General features: G+C 40.7%; 1 protein-coding gene across 2 annotated transcripts in view; it reads right to left on the minus strand.

Moving 5' to 3' along the window:
• Positions 1-25,400, minus strand: part of LOC128644831 (tumor necrosis factor alpha-induced protein 2-like) — a 221,798-nt gene that overhangs the window by 68,347 nt on the left and 128,051 nt on the right. For both annotated transcript variants that reach the window (XM_053697419.1, XM_053697418.1), the window contains exon 5: positions 11,750-11,864. In XM_053697419.1, coding sequence (XP_053553394.1) covers positions 11,750-11,864 — 115 coding nt within the window. The remainder of the gene's footprint in view (positions 1-11,749; positions 11,865-25,400) is intronic.

Below are 25,400 nucleotides of genomic sequence, written 5' to 3' on the forward strand. Positions count from 1 at the left end.
AAAGACAATTTAGGGAAGGAAATACCTGGGGGGGGGGGCAACCTTGTGTGAGAGAAAGGAGAAGCAAAAAGGTTAAAGGTTAAAATAAAAAATAGTGTTAAAATTGATTTACCCCAAGATGGGCAAATTCTTAGTGGCGCACTAACTGTTGCACGCAACAGATATAGGATTTTTTCAGCTTTTTGCATGCAATGGAAATAGCGCTCATATTACAAGTTGAAAGTAAACACATGAGCAATTTACTTCAGAGCACTGATTGACAAAAAATTTGCACAAAAACATGTTATTAAAAAGTTATAAGCACCCAAAGATAAAAGACTGCAGAGGGCTTTAACAAATGCATTGTAGTCCTTTGCAGTCAAGCAGCTGAAAACATAAAAAATCATATTTATGCAATATTCATATTTAATAAAGTGTTATAATGTGTATTTACTGTAAATTTTTAACATAACAATGTTCAAGTATTTTTAAATGGATATTCCTATATATATTTCCCCAAAAATCAATATATATATATATATATATATATATATATATATATATATATATATATATATATATATATATGTAGATAGAGAGCACTCTCACTTTTCAAACTTGATGCCAGGGTGCCAGCAGATAGATATACACGGTAAAGGAAGGCACTCACTGGTCTTTTCTTCAAAATAACTTTAATAATCGTGACGTTCGGGGAGTGTGTCCCAGAAACGTCACGATTATTAAAGTTATTTTGAAGAAAAGACCAGTGAGTGCCTTCCTTTACCGTGTATATATATATATATATATTATATATATGAATAAATGAACATATTTGTCTATGTGAAGAACATTGGAATGTAAAATATTAATGTCGGGTTAAGCTCACTTGAATAAAAGCAATAGGGTTAGCATGCGAGTGAGGGTGTTAGTTTCTTCCGGTTTTCACACTCTTTTGAAGTCTATGGAGCATAGGTTAATGCATTTGCGATATTCAAAGTTCAATTCTTTGCACGTTGGGTTTTCATTCACGCACAAACTTATTACTTGTAAACTTGTTATACAAGCACAACCTGACACGAGCGAAAAGCCTCCGTCTAGTGAAGTTAACCTGCTAGCGGGTGCACAAAATAGCGTGCCACTTGTAATCTAGCTCAAGGTGTCTAATTATGTATAGTAAAAAATGCAATATATTTTCTTTATTTTGACTGCTTTTGTTGCAATAAACTCTATAATTATGGGGCATCCTACAGGATCCAGAACCTGATCCTGAAACAATCAACCCAGTGATTGCTTCATCAACACAAATGCAATGTTTAGTAGTCTAGGGATAAAGCTATTGCAAAGAATGCTGAATATGTTTATCTTATCTGCTTGCTATAGTTAGTTAGGGACAGATGTAGGGCTAGAATGTGAGTAGAGCGCTGTTTTGCACTCCTGCTTGCATGTTAACTTTGCTTGACGAAGGCTTTTTTATGCACTTCAAATATTGTAAACAAGTTAACGTATTTCCCGTATAGGCTTCAATGGAGCACGTAAAGTGGAAAAAAAACCTTACACCCATACTCGCTCTCTGACCATGTTTATTCATATGTGCTAAACTCGACATAAATTATTAATATGTCCCATTCCACTGTTCTTCACTTAGGGGCCTATTTATCAAAGGTCTTGCGGACCTGATCCGACAGTGCGGATCAGGTCCGCAAGACCTCGCTGAATGCGGAGAGCAATACGCTCTCCGCATTTAACATTGCACCAGCAGCTCACAAGAGCTGCTGGTGCAACGCCACCCCCTGCTGACTCGCTGCCAATCGGCCGCCAGCAGGGAGGTGTCAATCAACCCCGATCGTACTCGATCGGGTTGATTTCTGGCAAATTCCTGTCCACCTCATCAGAGCAGGCGGACAGGGTTATGGAGCAGCGGTCTATAGACTGCTGCTTCATAACTGGTGTTTCTGGTGAGGTCTGAAGACTTGCCAGAAACACGGGCCCACAAGCTCCGTTCGGAGCTTGATAAATGGGCCCCATAGAATAATATGTTCTGAGTATTTATTTTTGGTAAAATATCTACCTATCTATTTATATACATATTTATATAGATATATAGGAATATCTATTTAAAAATACTTAGAACATATTCCCCTATGTGAAAAACATTGGAATGTAAAATAGTTTACAATACATACACAGTTAAACACTTAATTAAATATGAATTTTGCTAAATCTGATTCTTTGGACTGTAGAAGTGTCAACTTGGCATCCCAATAAAGCTGCCAGTTGCTTTATTATTATTATTATTATTGGTTATTTGTAGAGCGCCAACAGATTCCGCAGCGCTATAAACAAAGGGGGAGTACAATAAAACAATTATAGGGTAGAGGGGCCCTGCAAGAGTTGCACTGTTGTAGTCAGCTCTTAAGAAGGTGTTCTACAAACAGCTGGACTTTTAGGCTTACATGCTAAGAGGGTTCAGGGGATTGCAGTGGAGGAGAGGAACTGGTATTAGGAAAGGTTAGCGTAGGTTGTATGCGTCCCTGAACAGTAGAGTCTTTAGGGAGCACTTGAAGCTTTTAAAACTAGAAGAGAGACTTGTGGAGCGAGGCAGAGAGTTCCACAAGATGGGAGCCAGTCTGGAGAAGTCCTGTAAACGGGAGTGCGATGAGGTGACAAGAGAGGAGGAGAGTAGGAGGTCATGAGCAGAGCGAAGGGGACGGGAGGGAGAGTATCTGGAGACAAGGTCTGAGATGTAGGGGGGAGCAGTGCAGTTGAGGGCTTTGTATGTAAGAGTGAGAGTTTTGTGTTTGATCCTAGAGGCAAGAGGAAACCAGTGAAGGGATTGGCAGAGAGGCGCAGCGGATGAAGAGCGACGTGTAAGGAAGATGAGTCTGGCAGAGGCATTCATTATGGATTGTAGAGGAGCTAGGCGGCAGGTGGGGAGACCAGAGAGGACAGAGTTGCAGTAATCAAGGCGGGAAAGAATGAGAGAGTGGATTCAAATCTTAGTTGTGTCTTGTGTAAGGAAGTGTCTAATTTTAGAGATGTTTTTAAGGTGGAAGCGGCAGGCTGTAGCCAAGGACTGAATGTGAGGAGTGAAGGAAAGATCTGAGTCAAATGTGACCCCGAGACATCGGGCATTGCGGGGTAGGGGTAATGATGGAGTTGTCGACAGTTATGGAGATATTGGGGGTGGAGATTTTGGAAGAAGGGGGGAAAATGAGGAGCTCAGTTTTGGAGAGATTTAGCTTGAGGTAGTGAGAGGACATCCAGGAAGAGATGTGAGAAAGACAGTTAGTGACACGGGTTAGCAAGGAAGGAGATAGTTCTGGTGCAGAGAAGTAGATTTGGGTGTCATCAGCATACAAATGATATTGGAAACTGTGGGACTTAATTAGGGAACCTAGTGATGACGTATAGATTGAGAAGAGAAGGGGACCGAGGACAGAGCCTTGCGGTACTCCGACAGAAAGTGGTGACGGGGCAGAGGAGGCCCCAGAGAAGGCTACACTGAAGGTATGGTTTGACAGGTAGGAAGAGAGCCACGAAAGGGCTGTGTCAGAGATGCCGAAGGATTGGAGGGTTTGGAGCAAAAGAGGGTGGTCGACAGTGTCAAAGGCTGCGGACAGATCAAGGAGGATAAGCAGAGAGAAGTGGCCTTTTGATTTAGCTGTAAGTAGGTCGTTGGTGACCTTAACAATAGCTGTCTCTGTGGAGTGATAGGGACGAAATCCAGATTGCAGCGGGTCAAGAAGGGAGTTTAACGTAAGGAAATGGGATAGGCGTGCATATACTAGTTTTTCGAGAAGCTTTGAAGCAAGAGGGAGGAGGGAAATTGGGCGGTAGTTGGATGGGGAGGTAGGATCAAGGGAAGGTTTTTTGAGGATAGGTGTGACCAGTTTATGTTTCATTGATGAGGGAAATGTACCAGTGCTGAGGGAGAGGTTGAAAATGTGTGTTAGTATAGGGGTAAGGGTAGCAGAGAGAGAGGGGAGCAGCTGTGAGGGGATAGGGTCAAGGGGACAGGTAGTGAGGTGAGAGCGCAGTATATAAGTGCTGAAACTTCGTCCTCAGCAACTTCGTTGCTGAGCCAGGTCCTTGTTGGACTTCTTCCAGTCTCTCAAAGAAGAAACTCTGAGAAACGTCTCATCAGATTTTGAAAGATTTCTTGGCCTTCCCGTCCTTTTTTTGTCTTTAACCTCTCATGATTCTTCAAATTTTTGTTGTAAGAGCTTGAATACCATATCTTGAGTATCCAGTTTGTTTGCTGATTTCCATTTGAGAGTGGCCTTGATGATGCACAAGAATTATTTTATGTCTGTAAAATTCTGTGAGCTTTGGCATTTTGAATAGAATTATGTGATTGAAAGTTGATCTTATTAACAAGCTTTTAATTAACTAAACTCATACCACATGTGTATGTAATGCTCAAGCATGTCTTGCACAAACCTGGTGTAATAGACCTTTTTCACAGCAGTCATTTTGACATGAAATAGTAGAACGAATACAGGTGTTAGCAATTATATTAATTAGGGTTCTATTCCATTTAGGTTTATGAGAGCCAGGTTCCTGCTATTGCTCAAGTGTAAGGGGAGCTCAAAGTAAATACTTGCCACTTTAGGCTATAGAAGCAATTTTTTTCTGATTTTGTTTTTCTGTTTTTTTAATACTGCATACAAATATCCTGTATTTTTTGTTGTTGTATTCTAATAAAGAGACTGAGAAATAATTATATATGGTCATTATATCATTGCTAAAACAACAAATCTAACGGTGGCCTAAGACTTTTGCACAGTACTGTATATATATATGTATCTCTATGCCAAAGCCCTTTGCAGCCTTTTTTCAAACACCTGAGACATATCTTTAAGCCCTTATAACCTTTTTTTTTCTTTTGTGTGGAAAAATGGTTCATTTATTAGTAACTGTTACATGAATATGTGTATACTTGTTGTGACTATTTGTAATCATACATTACACAATATTTTGGGTGGTCCATCTAATTATATACTTTTTTTATTTTTTTTATTTATTGTTTTTATTAGAAATGTACAAGCCAGGAAGCATCAACCAAGAATTGTTACATTATTATCGTCAAATACAGCATTAAGAATAATCTCGTATATAATTCTCTTTCCCCATTGAGTTCACGGAGTGTCTTAGTGTTAAGACACAGTGGGCGCCATCGATAAGTCGGGTAAATAGTTTTAAGGCTCTATCTGTAGTTAGATGAGCTTCCTTCAGATAGGTAAATTAATTAAACTAGTAAAATAATCTAAACAAAAAGGGAAAGGAAATTATAACAAAGTGCCAATAACTTGTAACGAGCATCCTCTGTTCTCTAGGCAAAACTGGTAAAGGTAAGCATCTCTCTCTTATAACAACAAACGGTTTAGATGGTTGTGGCGGTTCGGCACTCTCCTCCTCCCAGAATGTTGGTCTTATCATTGGTGCAGGTCAGTGGGTCTCCAGATTGAATATTTTTGATATCTACAAATCTATTTGTTTGGTGACCTAGTTCTGATAGCATGCTGTATGTGTATGTTATGGGGGGTGGCTAGTCTCACAGGTACTCCTGCCATAGGAGCTTAGCATTCAGTATAGTGTTCTATTTTGTTACGGCATAAGTAACCATATGTCTCTAAGGAGAATTGTTCTTCCACCTCTTCCACCCACATAACTTTGCTCAGGGTACTAGGTTTTTTTCCAGTGGCGCGCTATTAGTTTTCTTGCACTGTTGAGTCCTATCTGTAGCACTAACCATTTCAGACAGCAAGTCATTTTAGGTAGGTCATTTAGTAGGGCTATGTGTGGGGTCAGTGTAAATTCGGTGTTATTACTTCACCTGAAATAGGATTCTACTGTGTTCCACAGTGGGCGGACTTTTGGGCATTGCCACCACATGTGGATTAAATTGCCATGTTTTCCACAGCCACGCCAGCATAGGCTGGACGTGTTGGGGTAGATGCTAGCTAGTCTCGAAGGGGTTAGGTACCACCGGAGAAGGATTTTAAAGTTTAATTCTAATATCTCGGGGGACGTTGAAGATTTTTTGAGGGAGCTAAAGATTTTATTCCATTTTTCTGTGTCTATGTTGTCTTTGAGGTCAAGGTGCCATTTAGCTGTGTAGGGTGGTAGGATGTCTGTGAGGGTATCTATGAGAAGCTTGCGAGATATAGAGAGCATACCTCTAGGTATAATTCCGCTATGACACATCTGTTCAAAAGCAGTGGGCTTTCTCAGCAGATCCGACTTAAATGGGGATGTATGTATGTAGTGTTGTAGTTGGGCATATTTTAGCCACTTGGTGAATCTACCACCTGCTAGATCAGCTAATTTATCTCTGTCTAATAGTTTGCCTGCTTCTGTAAATTTGAGTAGTGGGATCGTATAGTCCCATTCAGTCAGCCGCTTGAAACCTTTATCTAGGCCTCCTATCATTTCTATATTTAAAGCTATTGGGAAAGAGCGGCGATCTATAAGTGGTGATATGCGGTTTGGTAGCGATTATGTGATCCCAAATCTTAAATAGTTGCTTATGGATTTCAAGATGCCGACATTGGGGAGGTCTAAGGTCTTTAGATACCCAGCACAGGGCGTGCACTAATGGTGCCTTTAGGATGTGTGAGTCTAGTGTGACCCATACTTTACGTTCTTGCACTTTTATGCAAGCCCTTATAACTTTTTAATGCAATTTTATTATTAATATATATTTTTTTAGAGAGTGTTAATATGAGTGTTATTTTTTTATGTTTTGTGCAACTTTTTAGTAAACGAGAGATCTAGTCACGCTTACCTTACGAACGTAAATTGCAATAGCGCTCACATTTTCACATTTACTTTAAACTCGTAATATGTGCGCTATCTCCGTCACTATCGATATTGGATTTTTCGGCTTTTTGCACGCCAGTTGTATTCTAGCCCACTAGACTTAAACAATGCAAATGTTGCAAAATAAAAGTTGAAATTCTCTTAAATCAATCCAGTACTTAATTGCTCAGGTATACTATGCATATAGTGTATATAAAAATGTCTTTATTTCAAACTTTGTTTTCCAAACGAGTAACAAATTGTTGTAAATCTACTGTAAACCAGAATTTATTTATTTTATGTATGGTCGACAGAAAAGAAAAACAAAATATTACTGTCATGAGATACAGAACACAGCATAGAAGGTATAACACTATTTTATTGCAGAGCATAAAAAGTATACAGACTGCACAACACATCATACTTAGTAACTGCGACATAGACTATAACGACTAAAAAGCCATGCCCCTATCTGGTGATGTCACACTCCCACTCTCATAACATCTTTCCCTTTTTCAAAGGATAAAGCATACACCTTTTTTTAGAGTACAACAAATAACAAGGTATACAAGAAGCATACAAAAATTGTTTTGTTAGTGTGTACAACAAATAATTTATAATAAAATATATAAAAACAACAAGAAATAGAATCCTGTCTTGAACTACAGGTAGACTACCCTAGTCCACAGTGACCATGGGATTATTCTGCCCATACTTCCGGTCACTGCTCTAACTAGTGCTAATTCCGATATCGGGCTGGATAGTTTCACAACTCTTCCACTTGACGTCATTTTACATGAACTGTCCTCTGATACAGAAGAAGGGTGATTGAGAGTCTGCTGGAAGCAAATAATGTGGGAGGTTCAAGATACCTTGTATTGCACATCCCTTTATCTTTTGATGATGTTATTTTTATTTGATGTACCGTTTTACGACAAACAAATAAAGATTTTTTGGGGAAAAAAAAAGAAAGAAATCAAGGGGTCTGTTCTCTGAGTAGTTCAGTGTTCCCGGCAATAGGCACATTTCGACACGTTGCTTGCAATGTCGGTACTGATCCCAGGCCCCCATACCGCCATAGCTGCACTTTATAATGCTCAAGTGGCCATCGTTAATCCTGCTTATCATCTCTTGCTGCATGCTAACTGGAATAATATTGCAGTCTTGAAACAACACTAAACTGTCCAGCTCCATGAGCTGTGACCTCTCTGACTGGTAAGAGCTCAAGGACATCCAGGCTGCCCTGCTCTCGGGCCAACCTTTCTTTATGTACTTGATAACTTATTGAAGATCTGTATCTAAACGTGTCTCTTTCTTATTTGCTCTAGCTTCCTTGGTAAAAGATGGATTTAGATGCCATCTTACAAGATAAGGAATGGCAGAGAGAATATTCCATAATCACACAAAGGCCTCTGTCTCAGTGAGAACCCTTGAATCTAACTATAAATATTTGTCCCATACTGCCATAGCTGCCCTTTCTCTGCACATTGTAATGTGCATTGCTCAAGTGGCCATCGTATTATTCTGCTTATCATCTCTTGCTACATGCTAACTGGAATAATATTGCGGTCTTGAAAAAACACTAACTATCCAGCTCTATGAGCTGTGACCTCTCTGACTGGTAAGAGCTCAAGGACATCCAGGCTGCCCGGCTCTCGGGCCAACCTTTCTTTATGTACTTGATAACTTATTGAAGATCTGTATCTAACGTGGTCTCTTTCTTATTTGCTCTAGCTTCCCTTGGTAAAAGATGGATTTAGATGCCAGAACTGAATTTAAGTATACTTTCACATCTGATTCCATTGAAGATCCTTCAGCAGCAGCCAGCAGGAGCCTGTAAAGTGTATCTACCACAACCAGTTGTTTCTTCGGCACATGCACTGCCTGAACATTGAACCTGAGTAGCCTCATCAGAAGTCTCTGGCATCTTAGGGGTGTCTTTTCAATATCATAGGAATTGATTAGAGGGACTAGCGGTTTATGGTCAGTTTCAAGACTAAATTTCTCTAAACCCACTAGGTAAATGCTGGAAGCGCTCACAGGCCCAAACTGCAGCCAGACACTCTTTCTCAATTCGGGCATATTTAGATTCTGCAGCCATCAGTGTACAGGAACAGTAGGCTATGGGCTGTAGTTTGTTCTTATTCAGCTGCTGGAGGGCAGCCCCTAGCCCATAACTGCTCGCATCAGCACTAACCATGGTCTTTTTAGAAGGTTCGTAGAACCCCCAACATTGGGGAAGACCCAAGCAGGGACTTGACTTGTATAAAAGTTTCTTCCTGTGGATGGTCCCCAGACCCAGGCAACATCTTTCTTCAACAACTCGGTGATAGGGTGGAGTACTGTGGATACATATGTTAGGAACCTGTCCCCATAATTCACAAGGCCCAATATCTGTCTCAGAAGGGACTTTTTATCTGTTTTAATCAGGGTCCAGCTTGATGCCATCTCCATTGATGATATGACCAAAATAACATAACTCAGATTTTCCAAAATGGGCATTTCTCTTTATTTAATTTCAGCCCAGACTCTCTAATGGTCTGCAGCACACAGCTCAATCTCTGATTATGTTCTTCCAGTGTAGACACTAAAATGTCATTTATGACGACTGCTGTGCCCTCGGTGGTCCCTTAAGAGGGAACTCATCTCTCTTTGAAAGATTTCAGGAGCAGAGGATATCCCGAAGGGGAGTCTGCAGAAACAAAACCAACCTACCTGTGTAATGAAGGTAGTCAGTTTGCGGCACTTTGGTTCTAGAGGTATCTGCCAGAAGTCACTGAAGCATCCAGGGTAGAGAAGAACTTCGCCCCAGCCAGTTTCTGAGCTATGTCTTCAAGCATAGGCTGCATGTATCTCTCTCTTTTCACCACCTCATTCAGCCATTTCAAGTCTATGCAGATGCGTACCTTTTCCGTTCTTCTTTGCAACGGGTACAATGGGGACACACCAGTCAGGTGCTTCAACAACCTCTTCAATAACTCCCATATTCTTCATATGCAGACGTTCCTTCTCCACTTGAGGCATGAGCGGGAATAGAATTCTACGAGGGAGTAGTAATGTATGGGATTGCATCAACTTTAAGTGATATTCGGACTGGGTTACAATTTACATAAAACCCAACAATATCACAAACTGAGTGTGTGTAATAGCCTAAATTAACTTAACCCATGATTTCAAACTCACTTTGAGTCCCACTATTGCGGTTATCACAGGGCTAGTGATGTGTCTATACTAATTGTCTCAAGATTCAAATATTGTAGTTAAAGAAAAAAAGGCTTACCACATTAACCACGGTCCTGTTGGAGTCTTTAGGGAAAGTCCTTTTATAAATAGTTACCTCCGTTCATAAACTGCGACCGCTTCCCACTGCTTGTGGCGTCTATCGCCAAACTCATACAGAGCGTGTAGCCTCGTTCTGATGCCGATAAAGTGAGGACCGGCATTGGCTATTGCACTGAGACTGCTGGGGCTCTCCACTCCACCCCAGGATAATTGGATAAACATAAAAAGCAACAATGTTACAGTCTCTGTGTAAATAAGCCAGAAGAGGATTTCTTAGGTTAAAAAGTTCAATTTATTCAGTATATCACGTAAAAATGAAAAAGACTGCAGTAACCAAACATGTCTTCTGTAATCTCATTTACTCTGGCGACAAGGCCCAAACCACAGGCTGCTTTCCTGCTCAATAGATTGTTAACACACTGGCCTCTAATTACATGTACCCACATGGTTAATTTCCCCTGCTTGTACTCGCAGCTGGCAAGAAATTTCCCTGCGGCCACCAGAACTATGAACTTTTCATGTAACTTTCGCCAGGCGGAGGCTGTCGAGGCAGTTTTATGAATGCTGCAAGGGACATAACAGTGATGTCTGCTTCTGTGTCAATCTTGAAGGCAACCTTGGCTCCCATTTACAGTAAAGGTAACCCGCCAATCTTCATCTGGAACAGGACGTTCAACAACAGACCCTACAAAGGACACTTCTTGTGCCTCCTGGTCACTATCCACCTGAATCTCCTTAATGGATTCAGTTTTACACACCACTTTAAAATGGCCCATTCGGTTACACTTTCTAGATTTTTTATCTTTAGTGGGGCATATGACATTCTGATCCTGGGTACGGTTACACCGTTGGCAGTGAGCCTGCTGCGTCCATCTGCTTCTGGCCCTATCTGTTGCCCTTGGTCTACCGCTCACACTGTGCCTTTCACCTGAGCTCTCCTGAACTGCTCTGCACTTCATCCACAATACTTTCAAACCTCCATGTCAGCACTTTGCTTTTTCACCAGTTCACTCTGGCGGGCCATCCTAATAGCACCATCTAACGTTAACTCAGCCTCCAACTATAGCTCAGTGAAACCTCAGCTATCTGCAATTCCTATAACTATTCTGTCTCTGATTTGTTCTTCTTTAGCAACGCCAAACTCACAGAATTCAGCTAGTTCATATAGGCTGCGCACAAATGACTCCACTGATTCTCCCCACACACTGAGCGCGTTTATGGAAACAGGCCCTCTCATGAATCACATTACGTTTGGTGCAAAGTGGGCACCGAGTTTGTTCATGACTATTTTAAAGTCAAACTCTTCCCCTTCCTTGGAATGTAAAGACATTAAACACTGGCTCCACATATTTCCCCATTAGAGTATAAAAGAGAATTAACTTATACTTCACCAAACTGCTGACGCCATGTGGGCCAAGCTGCAGGCTGAGAGAAATCAAAAGGCTCAGGTAGGGTAAACTTCGACATTGTCATTAATAAGGAAACAGAAGCGCACGCAAGTACTTCAGACACCATATCATGAGATATACAGGACACAGCATAGAAGGTACAAAGCTATTTTATTGCAGAGCATGGAAGTATACAGACTGCACAACACATCAGACTTAGTAACTGCAACATAGACTATAACAGCTATAAGCCACGCCCCCATCCGGTGACATCACACTACCACTCTCATCACACTTACCACTTCATAAGGCAAATAATATTCCTCAAACTCTCTGATCTTTCTCTGTGACAAGAGAGGCTCTAGGTTGGTCGAGTCTATGTGTCTGACTAAAGCTGCATCGTTTAGTATCTTTCTGCAATGGAGAAAAAATAGCATATCAAGTCATTATTTTTGCAATAGGTTTCAATGTTTACTCAATATATACTCAGCAACAACAGCTGCATCCTCCAAACAGTGTGTGATTAAATTATAGGGACTAAATAAATACAACTCTAATTATAGGTACATAAAGTAAAAACAAAAGGGACACTAAAAATCAAATACATTATATTAGATGGTGATCTATTGGAGAAATAAGTCTAATGTTTTAGTTTCTATATAATTTTAAGCACAAATCTTATTGTAACCTAAGTTTTTCAACTATCAAATTGCTTCTGCTGAGGACAACTAGGGACAGATAAAGTCTGCCAATAATGGCTGTGTGGCTTACTTAATAAATTTCTTTCTTTCATGGTGGTGAGAGTCCAGGAGCCATGGCATTTGGGGAAAAAAGTTTCCTCCACCAGGAGGCAGGCAAAAAGTTACCAAAACATTAAGAACTTTATTCCCTCCCACTTCCTGATTCCCCTCAATCTGCTGTATAGTCAAGAAAGGAGAAGAAACAGAATAGTAGATAGAACAAAGCAGGGGTAATGAGGTGCATGCCAGAACAATCTGTTTCAAGACTAAAATTTGGGTAGGTCTAGTGGACTCTCACCACAATAAAATAAATAAATTTATCAGGTAAGCATAAATTATGTTTTCTTTAATAAAGGTGATGAGAGTCTACAAACTATGGCCTAGATTTGGAGTTCGGCGGTAGCCGTCAAAACCAGCGTTAGAGGCTCCTAACGCTGGTTTTGGCCGCCCGCTGGTATTTGGAGTCAGTGATTAAAGGGTCTAACGCTCACTTTTCAGCCGCGACTTTTCCATACCGCAGATCCCCCTACGCCATTTGCGTATCCTATCTTTTCAATGGGATCTTTCTAACGCCGGTATTTAGAGTCGTTTCTGAAGTGAGCGTTAGAGCTCTAACGACAAAATTCCAGCCGCCTGAAAATAGCAGGAGTTAAGAGCTTTCTGGCTAACGCCGGTTCATAAAGCTCTTAACTACTGTACCCTAAAGTACACTAACACCCATAAACTACCTATGTACCCCTAAACCGAGCTCCCCCCACATCGCCGCCACTCGATTAAATTTTTTAACCCCTAATCTGCCGACCGCCACCTACGTTATACTTATGTACCCCTAATCTGCTGCCCCTAACCCCGCCGACCCCTGTATTACATTTATTAACCCCTAACCTGCCCCCCACAACGTCGCCGCCAGCTACTTAAAATAATTAACCCCTAATCTTCCGACCGCAAAGCGCCGCCACCTACGTTATCCCTATGTACCCCTAATCTGCTACCCCTAACACCGCCGACCCCTATATTATATTTATTAACCCCTAATCTGCCCCCCTCAACGTCGCCGACACCTGCCTACACTTATTAACCCCTAATCTGCCGAGCGGACCTGAGCGCTACTATAATAAAGTTATTAACCCCTAACCCGCCTCACTAACCCTATCATAAATAGTATTAACCCCTAATCTGCCCTCCCTAACATCGCCGACACCTAACTTCAATTATTAACCCCTAATCTGACGACCGGAGCTCACCGCTATTCTAATAAATTGATTAACCCCTAAAGCTAAGTCTAACCCTAACACTAACACCCCCCTAAATTAAATATAATTTTAATCTAACGAAATTAATTAACTCTTATTAAATAAATGATTCCTATTTAAAGCTAAATACTTACCTGTAAAATAAACCCTAATATAGCTACAATATAAATTATAATTATATTATAGCTATTTTAGGATTAATATTTATTTTACAGGCAACTTGGTATTTATTTTAACCAGGTACAATAGCTATTAAATAGTTCTTAACTATTTAATAGCTATTGTACCTGGTTAAAATAATAACAAATTTACCTGTAAAATAAATCCTAACCTAAGATATAATTAAACCTAACACTACCCTATCAATAAATTAATTAAATAAACTACCTACAATTACCTACAATTAACCTAACACTACACTATCAATAAATTAATTAAACACAATTCCTACAAATAAATACAATTAAATAAACTAGCTAAAGTACAAAAAATAAAAAGAACTAAGTTACAAAAAATAATAAAATATTTACAAACATAAGAAAAATATTACAACAATTTTAAACTAATTACACCTACTCTAAGCCCCCTAATAAAATAACAAAGCCCCCCAAAATAAAAAATTCCCTACCCTATTCTAAATTAAAAAAGTTACAAGCTCTTTTACCTTACCAGCCCTGAACAGGGCCCTTTGCGGGGCATGCCCCAAGGATTTCAGCTCTTTTGCCTGTAAAAAAAAAAACATACCATACCCCCCCCCCAACATTACAACCCACCACCCACATACCCCTAGTCTAACCCAAACCCCCCTTAAATAAACCTAACACTAAGCCCCTGAAGATCTTCCTACCTTGTCTTCACCATACCAGGTTCACCGATCCGTCCTGGCTCCAACATCTTCATCCAACCCAAGCGGGGGTTGGCGATCCATCATCCGGTGCTGAAGAGGTCCAGAAGAGGCCTCCAAAGTCTTCCTCCTATCCGGCAAGAAGAGGACATCCGGACCGGCAAACATCTTCTCCAAGCGGCATCTTCAATCTTCTTCCATCCGGTGCGGAGCGGGTCCATCTTGAAGCAGGCGACGCGGATCCATCCTCTTCTTCCGTTGTCTCCCGACGAATGACGGTTCCTTTAAGGGACGTCATCCAAGATGGCGTCCCTCGAATTCCGATTGGCTGATAGGATTCTATCAGCCAATCGGAATTAAGGTAGGAATTTTCTGATTGGCTGATGGAATCAGCCAATCAGAATCAAGTTCAATCCGATTGGCTGATCCAATCAGCCAATCAGATTGAGCTCTCATTCTATTGGATGATCGGAACAGCCAATAGAATGCGAGCTCAATCTGATTGGCTGATTGGATCAGCCAATCGGATTGAACTTGATTCTGATTGGCTGATTCCATCAGCCAATCAGAAAATTCCTACCTTAATTCCGATTGGCTGATAGAATCCTATCAGCCAATCGGAATTCGAGGGACGCCATCTTGGATGACGTCCCTTAAAGGAACCATCATTCGTCGGGAGACAACGGAAGAAGAGGATGGATCCGCGTCGCCTGCTTCAAGATGGACCCGCTCCGCACCGGATGGAAGAAGATTGAAGATGCCGCTTGGAGAAGATGTTTGCCGGTCCGGATGTCCTCTTCTTGCCGGATAGGAGGAAGACTTTGGAGCCTCTTCTGGACCTCTTCAGCACCGGATGATGGATCGCCAACCCCCGCTGGGGTTGGATGAAGATGTTGGAGCCAGGACGGATCGGTGAACCTGGTATGGTGAAGACAAGGTAGGAAGATCTTCAGGGGCTTAGTGTTAGGTTTATTTAAGGGGGGTTTGGGTTAGATTAGGGGTATGTGGGTGGTGGGTTGTACTGTGGGGGGGGGGTATGGTATGTTTTTTTTTTTTACAGGCAAAAGAGCTGAAATCCTTGGGGCATGCCCCGCAAAGGGCCCTGTTCAGGGCTGGTAAGGTAAAAGAGCTTGTAACTTTTTTAATTTAGAATAGGGTAGGGAATTTTTTATTTTGGGGGGCTTTGTTATTTTATTAGGGGGCTTAGAGTAGGTGTAATTAGTTTAAAATTGTTGTAATATTTTTCTTATGTTTGTAAATATTTTATTATTTTTTGTAACTTAGTTCTTTTTTATTTTTTGTACTTTAGCTAGTTTATTTAATTGTATTTATTTGTAGCAATTGTGTTTAATTAATTTATTGATAGTGTAGTGTTAGGTTAATTGTAGGTAATTGTAGGTAGTTTATTTAATTAATTTATTGATAGGGTAGTGTTAGGTTAATTGTAGGTAATTGTAGGTAGTTTATTTAATTAATTTATTGATAGGGTAGTGTTAGGTTTAATTATATCTTAGGTTAGGATTTATTTTACAGGTAAATTTGTTATTATTTTAACTAGGTAACTATTAAATAGTTCTTAACTGTTTAATAGCTATTGTACCTGGTTAAAATAATTAAAAAGTTGCCTGTAAAATAAATATTAATCCTAAAATAGCTATAATATAATTATAATTTATATTGTAGCTATATTAGGATTTATTTTACAGGTAAGTATTTAGCTTTAAATAGGAATAAGTTATTTAATAAGAGTTAATTTATTTCGTTAGATGTAAATTATATTTAACTTAGGGGGGGTGTTAGTATTAGGGTTAGACTTAGCTTTAGGGGTTAATACATTTATTATAGTAGCGGTGAGGTCCGCTCGGCAGATTAGGGGTTAATAATTGAAGTTAGGTGTCGGCGATGTTAGGGAGGGCAGATTAGGGGTTAATACTATTTATGATAGGGTTAGTGAGGCGGATTAGGGGTTAATAACTTTATTATAGTAGCGCTCAGGTCCGCTCGGCAGATTAGGAGTTAATAAGTGTAGGCAGGTGTCGGCGACGTTGAGGGGGGCAGATTAGGGGTTAATAAATATAATATAGGGGTCGGCGATGTTAGGGCAGCAGATTAGGGGTACATAGGGATAACGTAGGTTGCGGCGGTTTACGGAGCGGCAGATTAGGGGTTAAAAAAAATATGCAGGTGTCAGCGATAGCGGGGGCGGCAGATTAGGGGTTAATAAGTGTAAGGTTAGGGGTGTTTAGACTCGGGGTACATGTTAGAGTGTTAGGTGCAGACGTAGGAAGTGTTTCCCCATAGGAAACAATGGGGCTGCGTTAGGAGCTGAACGCTGCTTTTTTGCAGGTGTTAGGTTTTTTTTTCAGCTCAAACAGCCCCATTGTTTCCTATGGGAGAATCGTGCACGAGCACGTTTTTGAGGCCGGCCGCGTCCGTAAGCAACTCTGGTATCGAGAGTTGCATTTGCGGTAAAAAATGCTCTACGCTCCTTTTTTGGAGCCTAACGCAGCATTTGTTTAAACTCTCGATACCAGAGTTAAATTTATGGTGCGGCCAGAAAAAAGCCCGCGGAGCGTTAACAGCCCTTTTACCGCCGAACTCCAATCTAGGCCTATGTAATTTGGGATCTAATACCCAAGCCTCAGAGTTCACAATACCAAGAAAAATGGGTGGGAAAACTGTGCTGGCACATCATTTATCAGACCCTTGCTGTGTGAAGAACCTTCCTAGCAAAATCAGCCTCCGAAGAGGCAAAAATCAAAATAATAGAATTTCATGAAATTAGGAAGCGAAGACCAAGTAGCCGCTTTGCAAATCTGTTCAATCGATGCCTCATTTCTGAAAGCCCAAGATTCTGAAACAGACCTAGTTGAATGAGCTGTTATACGAGGTGTTGGAGATTTACCCACTTCCAAATAAGCTTTGTGAATCAGAAGTTTTAACCATGAAGCCAGCGTGACCACAGAAGCCATTTGTCCTTAAGCTTCACAGAGAAATGAATAAATAAAGAATAATATTATTTAAAATCCTTAGTTGTTTGAAGATAAAACTTTAGTGTCCATTCCACATTCAAAATTGTGCATGAGACATTCTTTGGGATTCAGTTTCCTATGCTACAAAAACAAAAGAGCTGAAATCTGTTCTTTTAAAGAACTGGTCGACAAACCTTAACCAAATCATCTTGAAGGAAATTAAGGATACTAGGAATACGAAGAGAATCTGATAGATAATTGTGAGACTCACACCAAGAGAGGAATACCTTAGAAGTTTTGTAGTAAATCTTGCTCATAACTGTCTTCCTCGCCTGAATAGAGTGTTCACAACACACTAAAAAAAAAGTTGAAGTAGGCCTAAACATTCAACCACCATGACGTCAAATTGAGAGATTTTAAATCTGTAAGAACAAAAGGACCTTGAACCAGAAGATCCGGACCCAGCAGAAACCTCCATGGAGGAGAAGAAGACATTTGAATGAGATCTGCATACCAAGTCCTGAGTGGCCAGGCTGGCACAATTAGGATTACTAGAGTCTCCTACTGCATATTCGAGCTATAACTCGGGAAAGCATCCACAGGGCAGAAACATGTACATCAATGATAAGACCATGGGACCATCAAGGCATCTATAAGAGTCGCCTGGGTTTCCCTTGACCTGGAAACAATATCTCAGTAGCTTGTGATTCAGACAAGATGCCATCATGTCTATTTCCGGTCTCCCCCAGTAAGACAGAATCTGTTTGAAGACCTCTCAGTTTAACAACTACACCCCTGAGTGTAAAGTCTAATGACTGAGGAAGTCTGCTTCCCAATTGTTTGACTCCCAGAAGATGAATGGCTGAGATCACACAGTGATAGCACTCTGCCCAAAGAATAATGTAAGACACTTTCTTCATCACCAGAGAACTTTTGGTTCCCCCTTGATGATTTATGTAAGCACAGCTGTGATGTTGTCTGACTCCTTGCTCCTTTCAGAGCCCTCAGATAGCCCCCCAGCCAGAAAGGCTGGCATCTGTTGTAATTACCACCCAAGATGGATGAAGAAAAGGTGTTCCCAGAACTATGGATCTGTGTGATATCCAACAAGTCAGAGATGGTCTGGTTTTGTGATTCATACTGATTTATTGAGACAACTCTGAATAATCTCCATCCCAAGGCCATTGAAGGGGGCGCAAGTGGAATATTATGAAAGGAATTGAATCTGAAGCTGCCACCATCATAACTTGTTTCTGTAACTCTCTGTAAGAGACAGATGCATAGACACTGAGTCTATAGCCACTCCAAGACACGTCACCCTGGTTTTTGGGGACAGAAAACTATTTTGAACATTGATGTTCCAACCATGGTTCTTCAGAAGCTGTATCACCTCCTAGGTATGAAGATCCGCTTGGGAAAAAGAAGGAGCCTGAATTAAAATGATGTCCAAATAAGGAGCAACAAAAAATTCACCTTGTTCTGATCGTAGAAAGCAGAGCTCCCAAGACCTTGGTAAAATTTGTTTGAGCTGTTGCTAGACCAAAGGGTAGAGCCACAAAATTAATAATGTCTGTCATGAAAAGCAAACTGGAGAAACATGTGATGAATATGAATATGTAAAAAGGAAGTGCTGATACGCATTCTTTTGATCTATACTGTTCATGAATTGACCTTTCTGAACCAATGGGAGAGGGAGACTGGTGTGAATTGCTTCCATTTTGAAGGTGGGAACTCTCAGAAACTTGTTCAGAGATGTTAAATCTAGAATGGGTCTGAAAGTACCCTCTTTTCAGTACTATGAAAATATTTAATATATTTTAATTTTTTTTGTAAATGGTAGGTTTTTTTTTTGGTAATGTTAGGATTTTTATTTTTTGTAATTTAGGTTTTTTACTTTTTGTAATGTAGGTTTTTATTTTTTAAGTAATGTTAGTTTTTAAGCTTAAATGTAATTTAATTTTTACAGGTAAGTTTTTATTTATTTTAAGGTTGTTAGAATATTTTTTAGTTAATTTATAGGTATTGTATATGGGGTTAAGTTAGGGGGTGTTAGGTTAGGGGGTTTAGATGTTAATTACTTTGCGTTGTGGGGTTAATTAGTTTTATTTAGATAGTTTGGCTTGTGGGCGGCGGCAATTTAGGGGTAATAGTTTAATAAGATAGTCTTGCGATGTGGGGGATTGGCGGTTTATGGGGTTAATAGTCAGATTTAGGCAATTTGCGATGTTGGGGAATGGGGGGTGTTTTAGGAGTTAATAGATTACACCTAGGTTACAAGTTTTGCACTATAGAGGGTGGCGAAACCAATGCAACAAGTTATTTCACCCTCAATAGCGCCTGCCATTACAAGTTTTTGAAAAGCCACCTTGTGCGTGCGATATGGTGGCGATAAGCCTCCATACCCACAACAAATCAAGGGTGCTGAGAATGTGTGCTTGTACCGCTTTCCCCATAGACATCAATAGGGAGGAGAGTGTTATCGCCGTAACGCAACCCCATTGATGTCTATTGGGAAAAAAAGTTATGTTTAAACCTAACACCCCCTAACTTAAACCCCAAGTCTAAATAGAAGAAGAAAACAGACAGACACTCAAAGAATTCTTGAAATGTCAAAGGCTTTACTCAGGGCAGCAGTACAAGACAGAGCAACATTTTGGGGCTTACCACCCCCTCTTCAGGCTCAATATAAATGAACAACACTGTCTATCCCTTAAATAGCCACAAACCACGCCCCCCTCCCTCTCTGACATCATAAAAAACCACATCATAGCAGGTGTATCAAAATTAAAAAATTTTAAACAATATATCAACATTACAACTAACCTGCTTCTCTATGAGACAAACCAAGAGGCAATCACCTTTCAAATATTATATGAACAAAGAATAAATCAGATAACACTATAGACCCTAAATTTCTTATAATTGTTAATTTTAATTTTTTATACTTTTTGTGAAGTTTATCAGAAATATTAATATTTATTATACTTATTTTATCCCCATAGTTTCAACACACTTGAATACCCAAAAAGATTTTTTCATACAATTACAAATAGCCATTAACAGTTATATGCATATATAAATTCCTTCCAAGAAGATGTAGATTATTATAGTAAACTAGCTAATTTGTATTCTCGGTTGAGGCCCTTAGGATGCATAGTATTTAACCTATGTATCCACATAGCCTCTTTTCTAAGTAACATCCTACCCCTATCAAAGCCAATTTTTCCCCTAGGTGCATGATCAAGCGTAATTGATTCACCTGATAACCCCTCTCATAAAAATGAGAGGGGACCGGTAAATGCCTCATCTGAGGATTTCTACTGGTCGACTTGTGTTGGGTTAGGCGATCCTTTATTGTCTGGGAGGTCTCCCCAATATGTAATAAGCCACATGGGCATTTAAGCGCATAAATCGCACAAGTTGATTGACATGTATAGTGTTCCTTGATGTGAAATTTCTTACCAGAAAAGGGGTGACATTACCCTTAATAATACTATTGCAATGTGAACAATTCAAACATGGAAATGTTCCATTTTCCACAGGTCTAAAAACTCTTTGTTTAGTTTTAGGGGGCATTATCTTAGCTCTTACTAACTGCCTACCAAGTGAATTACACTTTCTAAATGCAGAGAAAGGTGGTTGTTGAAATTCCTCAATTTCTGACATAGAATTACCCAACATAAGCCGATGTTTACAGATAGTTGTATGTAATTTCACACTAGTACAATTAAAATTAGAGACAAAGGCCAATTTCTTAGTAGCACCAGTTTTCATTTTTGGTTCAAGATGAATAGACTCCAATTCCTCAGAGGAATAACCTCTTTCTTGGAACCTGTTGTGCATCTCATTTAAGCACATTAAACAGGCCGAAGGATCAAAGACTATTCTCTTAACCCTCAAGAGCTGTGATTTTGGCACACTCTTGAATACTCTAGGGGGATGATGGCTCTGATGGGACAAAAGGTTATTTCTGTCTGTTGGCTTTCTATAAATATCTGTTTCAAAGTGATCACCAGCACGCATAACCACCATATCAAGAAATTCAATTTGATTATGATGATATTTAGTTGTAAACTAGACAGCTGGTACCTTATCCTGTATCCTCTTACGAAGTCCCTCAATGGATGCCATGTTGCCCTGCCATACAATAAATAAATCATCAATATAACGCCACCAAGCCAAACAATTATGAAATTCAGGATCAGTGTAAACCACTTGTTCCTCTAGTCGATCCATGTACAGGCAAACGTAAGCGGGAATAACATTAGAACCCATTGAGGTACCCTGTAGCTGCAGAAAAAAACTGTTATCAAAGGCAAAATAATTGTGAGTTAAAACCAATTCTAGTAACGCCATAAAAAAAATTAATCTGATCCTCATAATATTTTTCTGATTTGGTTAAGGCTATCCAAGCACAATTTAATCCATCCATATGGGGGATAATGGTATATAGGCTACATACATCCCATGTAGCCAGAATTGTATCTTCAGGCAAATCAGACAGATTCTTTAGTTTACCAAGAAAATCACTAGTGTCCTTAAGAAAAGACCTACCCTGTCTTACAAATGGAGTTAGAATCTTTTCTAGGAATTTGGAGATGGGGCTGAACAGGGAGTCTATAGAGGCCACTATGGGCCTACCAGGTGGATTAAATAAATCCTTATGGACCTTGGGCAAAACATAAAAATTAGGGGTTTTTGGACTCTGTAAATACAAATAATTAAACATTTTCTCTGAAATTATTACAGATTCAAATGCCTTGCCCAAGATCTTCCTAACCCTAGACATAAAGTGAGGGAGGGGATCAACATCAAGTTCCTGATAGACCTCTATATCAGTAAACCCCAAGTCTAAACACCCCTAATCTGCCGCCCCCGACATTGCCGACACCTAAATAAAGTTAATAACCCCTAATCTGCCGCCCCAACATCGCCGACACAGAAATAAATGTATTAACCCATAATCTGCCACTCCCAATATCGATGCCACTATAAAAAGTTATCAACCCTATTCCCTCAAACCCCAACATCGCAGACACTATAATAAAGATATTAACCCTTATTCCACTGCTCCCCAACATCACCGCAACTAAATAAACTTATTAACCCCTAATCCGCCAGCCCCCTACATCGCAAAAAAAAAATGAAACTATTAACCCCTAAACCTAAAAACCCCTAACTTTAAATTAAAATTACAATATCCCTATCTAAAAATAAATAAAAACTTACCTGTGAAATAAAAAAAAAGTATAAACTAACAATTAAACTAACATAACTATTAGACTAAATAAAATTAAAATAACTACAAATTAAATAAACTAAATTACACATTAAAAAAAACTAACACTACTAAAAATATTTAAATCTAAAATTACAAAAAATAAAAAATACTAAATTACAAAAAATAACAAACACTAAATTACGAAAAATAAAAAATGAAATTATCCAAAATAAACACAATTACACCTAATCTAATAGCCCTATAAAAATAAAAAAGCCCCCCTAAAATAAAAACCCCCTAGCCTACAATAAACTACCAATAGCCCTTAAAATCCCTTTTAAATTAGCTCTTTTCCCTGTAAAAAAAATGCAAAGACCCCCCAACAGTAAAACCCACCACCCAACTAACCCCCCAAAATTAAAAACCTAACTCTAACAAAAACCAAAGCTACCCATTGCCCTGAAAGGGGCATTTGTATGGGCATTTCTCTTTAAAGGACATTTAGCTCTTTTGCATTGCCCTGAAAGGGGCATTTAGCTATTTTAAGAAAGCCCAAACCCTAATCTAAAAAAAAAACCACCCAAAAAAAGTTAAAAAACTTAACACTAACCCCCGAAGATCCACTTACAGTTTCTAAAGTCCGGACATCCAGGTGGCGAGAAGTCTTCATCCAGACAGCGTCTTCATCCATCCAGGCGGCATCTTCATCCACCCAGACAGCATCTTCTATCTTCATCCTGGCAGCGTCTTCTATCTTTATCCCGGCAGCGTGGAGCAGGTCCATCCTTCAAGACATCTGGCGTGGAGCGTCCTCTTCATACAGTCGCCGCCATACACAGAATCTTCAATGGAAGGGAGACTTTTCAAAATGGTGTCCCTTGCATTCCTATTGGCTGATTTGAGTTTTTAAATTCAAATCAGCCAATAGGATGAGAGCTACTGAAATTCTACTGGCTATTCAAATCAGCCAATAGAATTTCAGTAGCTCTTATTCCATTGGATGATTTGAACAGCCAATAGGAATTCAGTAGCTCTCAGACCAAGTATCCTGCTGCCGAACTTGGCCAGCAGGGCTTTGGAGGCTTTCCACACTGTACCCTCGGAAGACCAAGCCAACTATGATCGAGTGAGGGAGCACATCCTTGCCCAGTATGGACTCATGCCGGAGGCACATCAGCTGAAGTTCAGAGAACTGAAAAGACAAGAGGGACAGCCCTATACAGAGTGGGCCCACCAGTTAGCCCGTTCTTTGGATGCATAGTTCATGGGTTGCCACATAACCACCCTTAATAAAGCGGTACAGCTCATTCTTTTGGAGCAGTTTTATTTACTGCACTCTGGCAGAGGTACGGGTCTAGGTCAAGGACAAAAGACCTATCACAGCTGACCGAGCAGCCACCCTGGCAGATCAGTATGTTGATGTCCAGTGCCAGGAGGCCCCAGAACGCCCGCCCATACCCTGCTCTGCTACCACTCCTGCTCGACCCCAACACTCCCCCGGCAGCCTGGATCAATGGGCAGGCGGGCCAGGGATTAAGGGACACTGGTGCCCCCATCTCCCTGATCCAACCCCACTTAGCCCCCACATCCAGTCAAACCAGGAGGATCCTTGCCATTCAGGTGGCTGAAGGAGCCGTGTTACATACCCCCACAGTTGGGTACATCTGAACTGGGGAACCGGCTCCCATGATGTAGAGGTGGGTGTCATGCAACAGCTACCAGCGGTAGTCTTGTTGGGAATTGACCTCGACCACCTGGCCTCAGCCTTTGTGGGGAATAACTCCCTGGATGCCTACCCAGTAACCACTCGCCAGCAAGCCAGACGCCAAGCTACTGCACCAGTTCTGGGGACCCAGGTGAGATATTCTGCCCTGACATCCCCTTGTCCCTGACATTCCCCCCCAACCCTATCACCTGACCAAACCCCCTGGGTGTCCCCCTCCAACTTTGCCCAGGAGACCATGAATGACCTGACCTTAGCCCCTTATCGGGACAGAGTAGTAAAAGATGCCCAGGGCCCCGGGCTGGAACTGTTTCAGTGGGAAAGAGGGCTTCTGTACTGGATCTCCGAGAGGAGAAAAGGGCCAGTGCCCAAACATCAGTTGGTTGTACTGAAGAGGTTTCAGTCCGACCTACTGTGGAGAGGACATGATATCCCTTTAGCTGGATATTAAGGCCAGTCCAGAACTCACCACCGCCTGACCCAAACCTATTTCTGGCCAGGAATTACAGCAGACATTAGGGACTACTGTAAGTCTTGTGAAGTGTGCCAGAAAGTAGGTAAGACTGGAGACCATACTAAGGCCCCCCTGCACCCCCTCCCCATTATCGATTAACACGTTAGCAGTATTGCAGTCAATATAGTGGGTCAGTTAGCTCAACCCAGCCTCTCAGGAAAAAGGTACATCCTTACAGTAGTAGACTATGCCACTAGGTTCCCTTGAGGCAATCCACTTGGCCAATATCCAGGTGGAGACCATAGAAGATGCAATACTCTGGATATTCACCAGGGTAGGCTTCCCCCAGCAGTGATTTCTGATCAGGGAATGCAGTTCACTGCGGAAATCTCCCAGCAGTTGTGGAGATTGTGCGGGATCAAACCTCTGCATAGTGCCCCCTACCATCCCCAGACGAATGGGCTATGTCAGTGGTTTAATGGGACCCAGAAGCAGCTGCATAGGACTTTTTCAGGACTGGACAGGGAATGATTCCTGCTGCACCTCCGCTTTTTATATAGAGAGGTGCTCAAGGAATCCACAGGCTTCTCCACCTTTAAATTAGTATAAGATTAGGGGACCCCTTGACTTATTAAGAGCCCATTGGGAAGGGATTATGGGGGGAAGAACACTCCATTGTGTGGGTATGTTCTTCAGCTCAGGGACCGACTGAAGGATCTCGCCAAACAGGCTCGAGAGAACCT

The sequence above is a fragment of the Bombina bombina genome, chromosome 1 (genome assembly GCF_027579735.1).
Source record: "Bombina bombina isolate aBomBom1 chromosome 1, aBomBom1.pri, whole genome shotgun sequence".
In the NCBI taxonomy this organism is placed as follows: domain Eukaryota; kingdom Metazoa; phylum Chordata; class Amphibia; order Anura; family Bombinatoridae; genus Bombina; species Bombina bombina.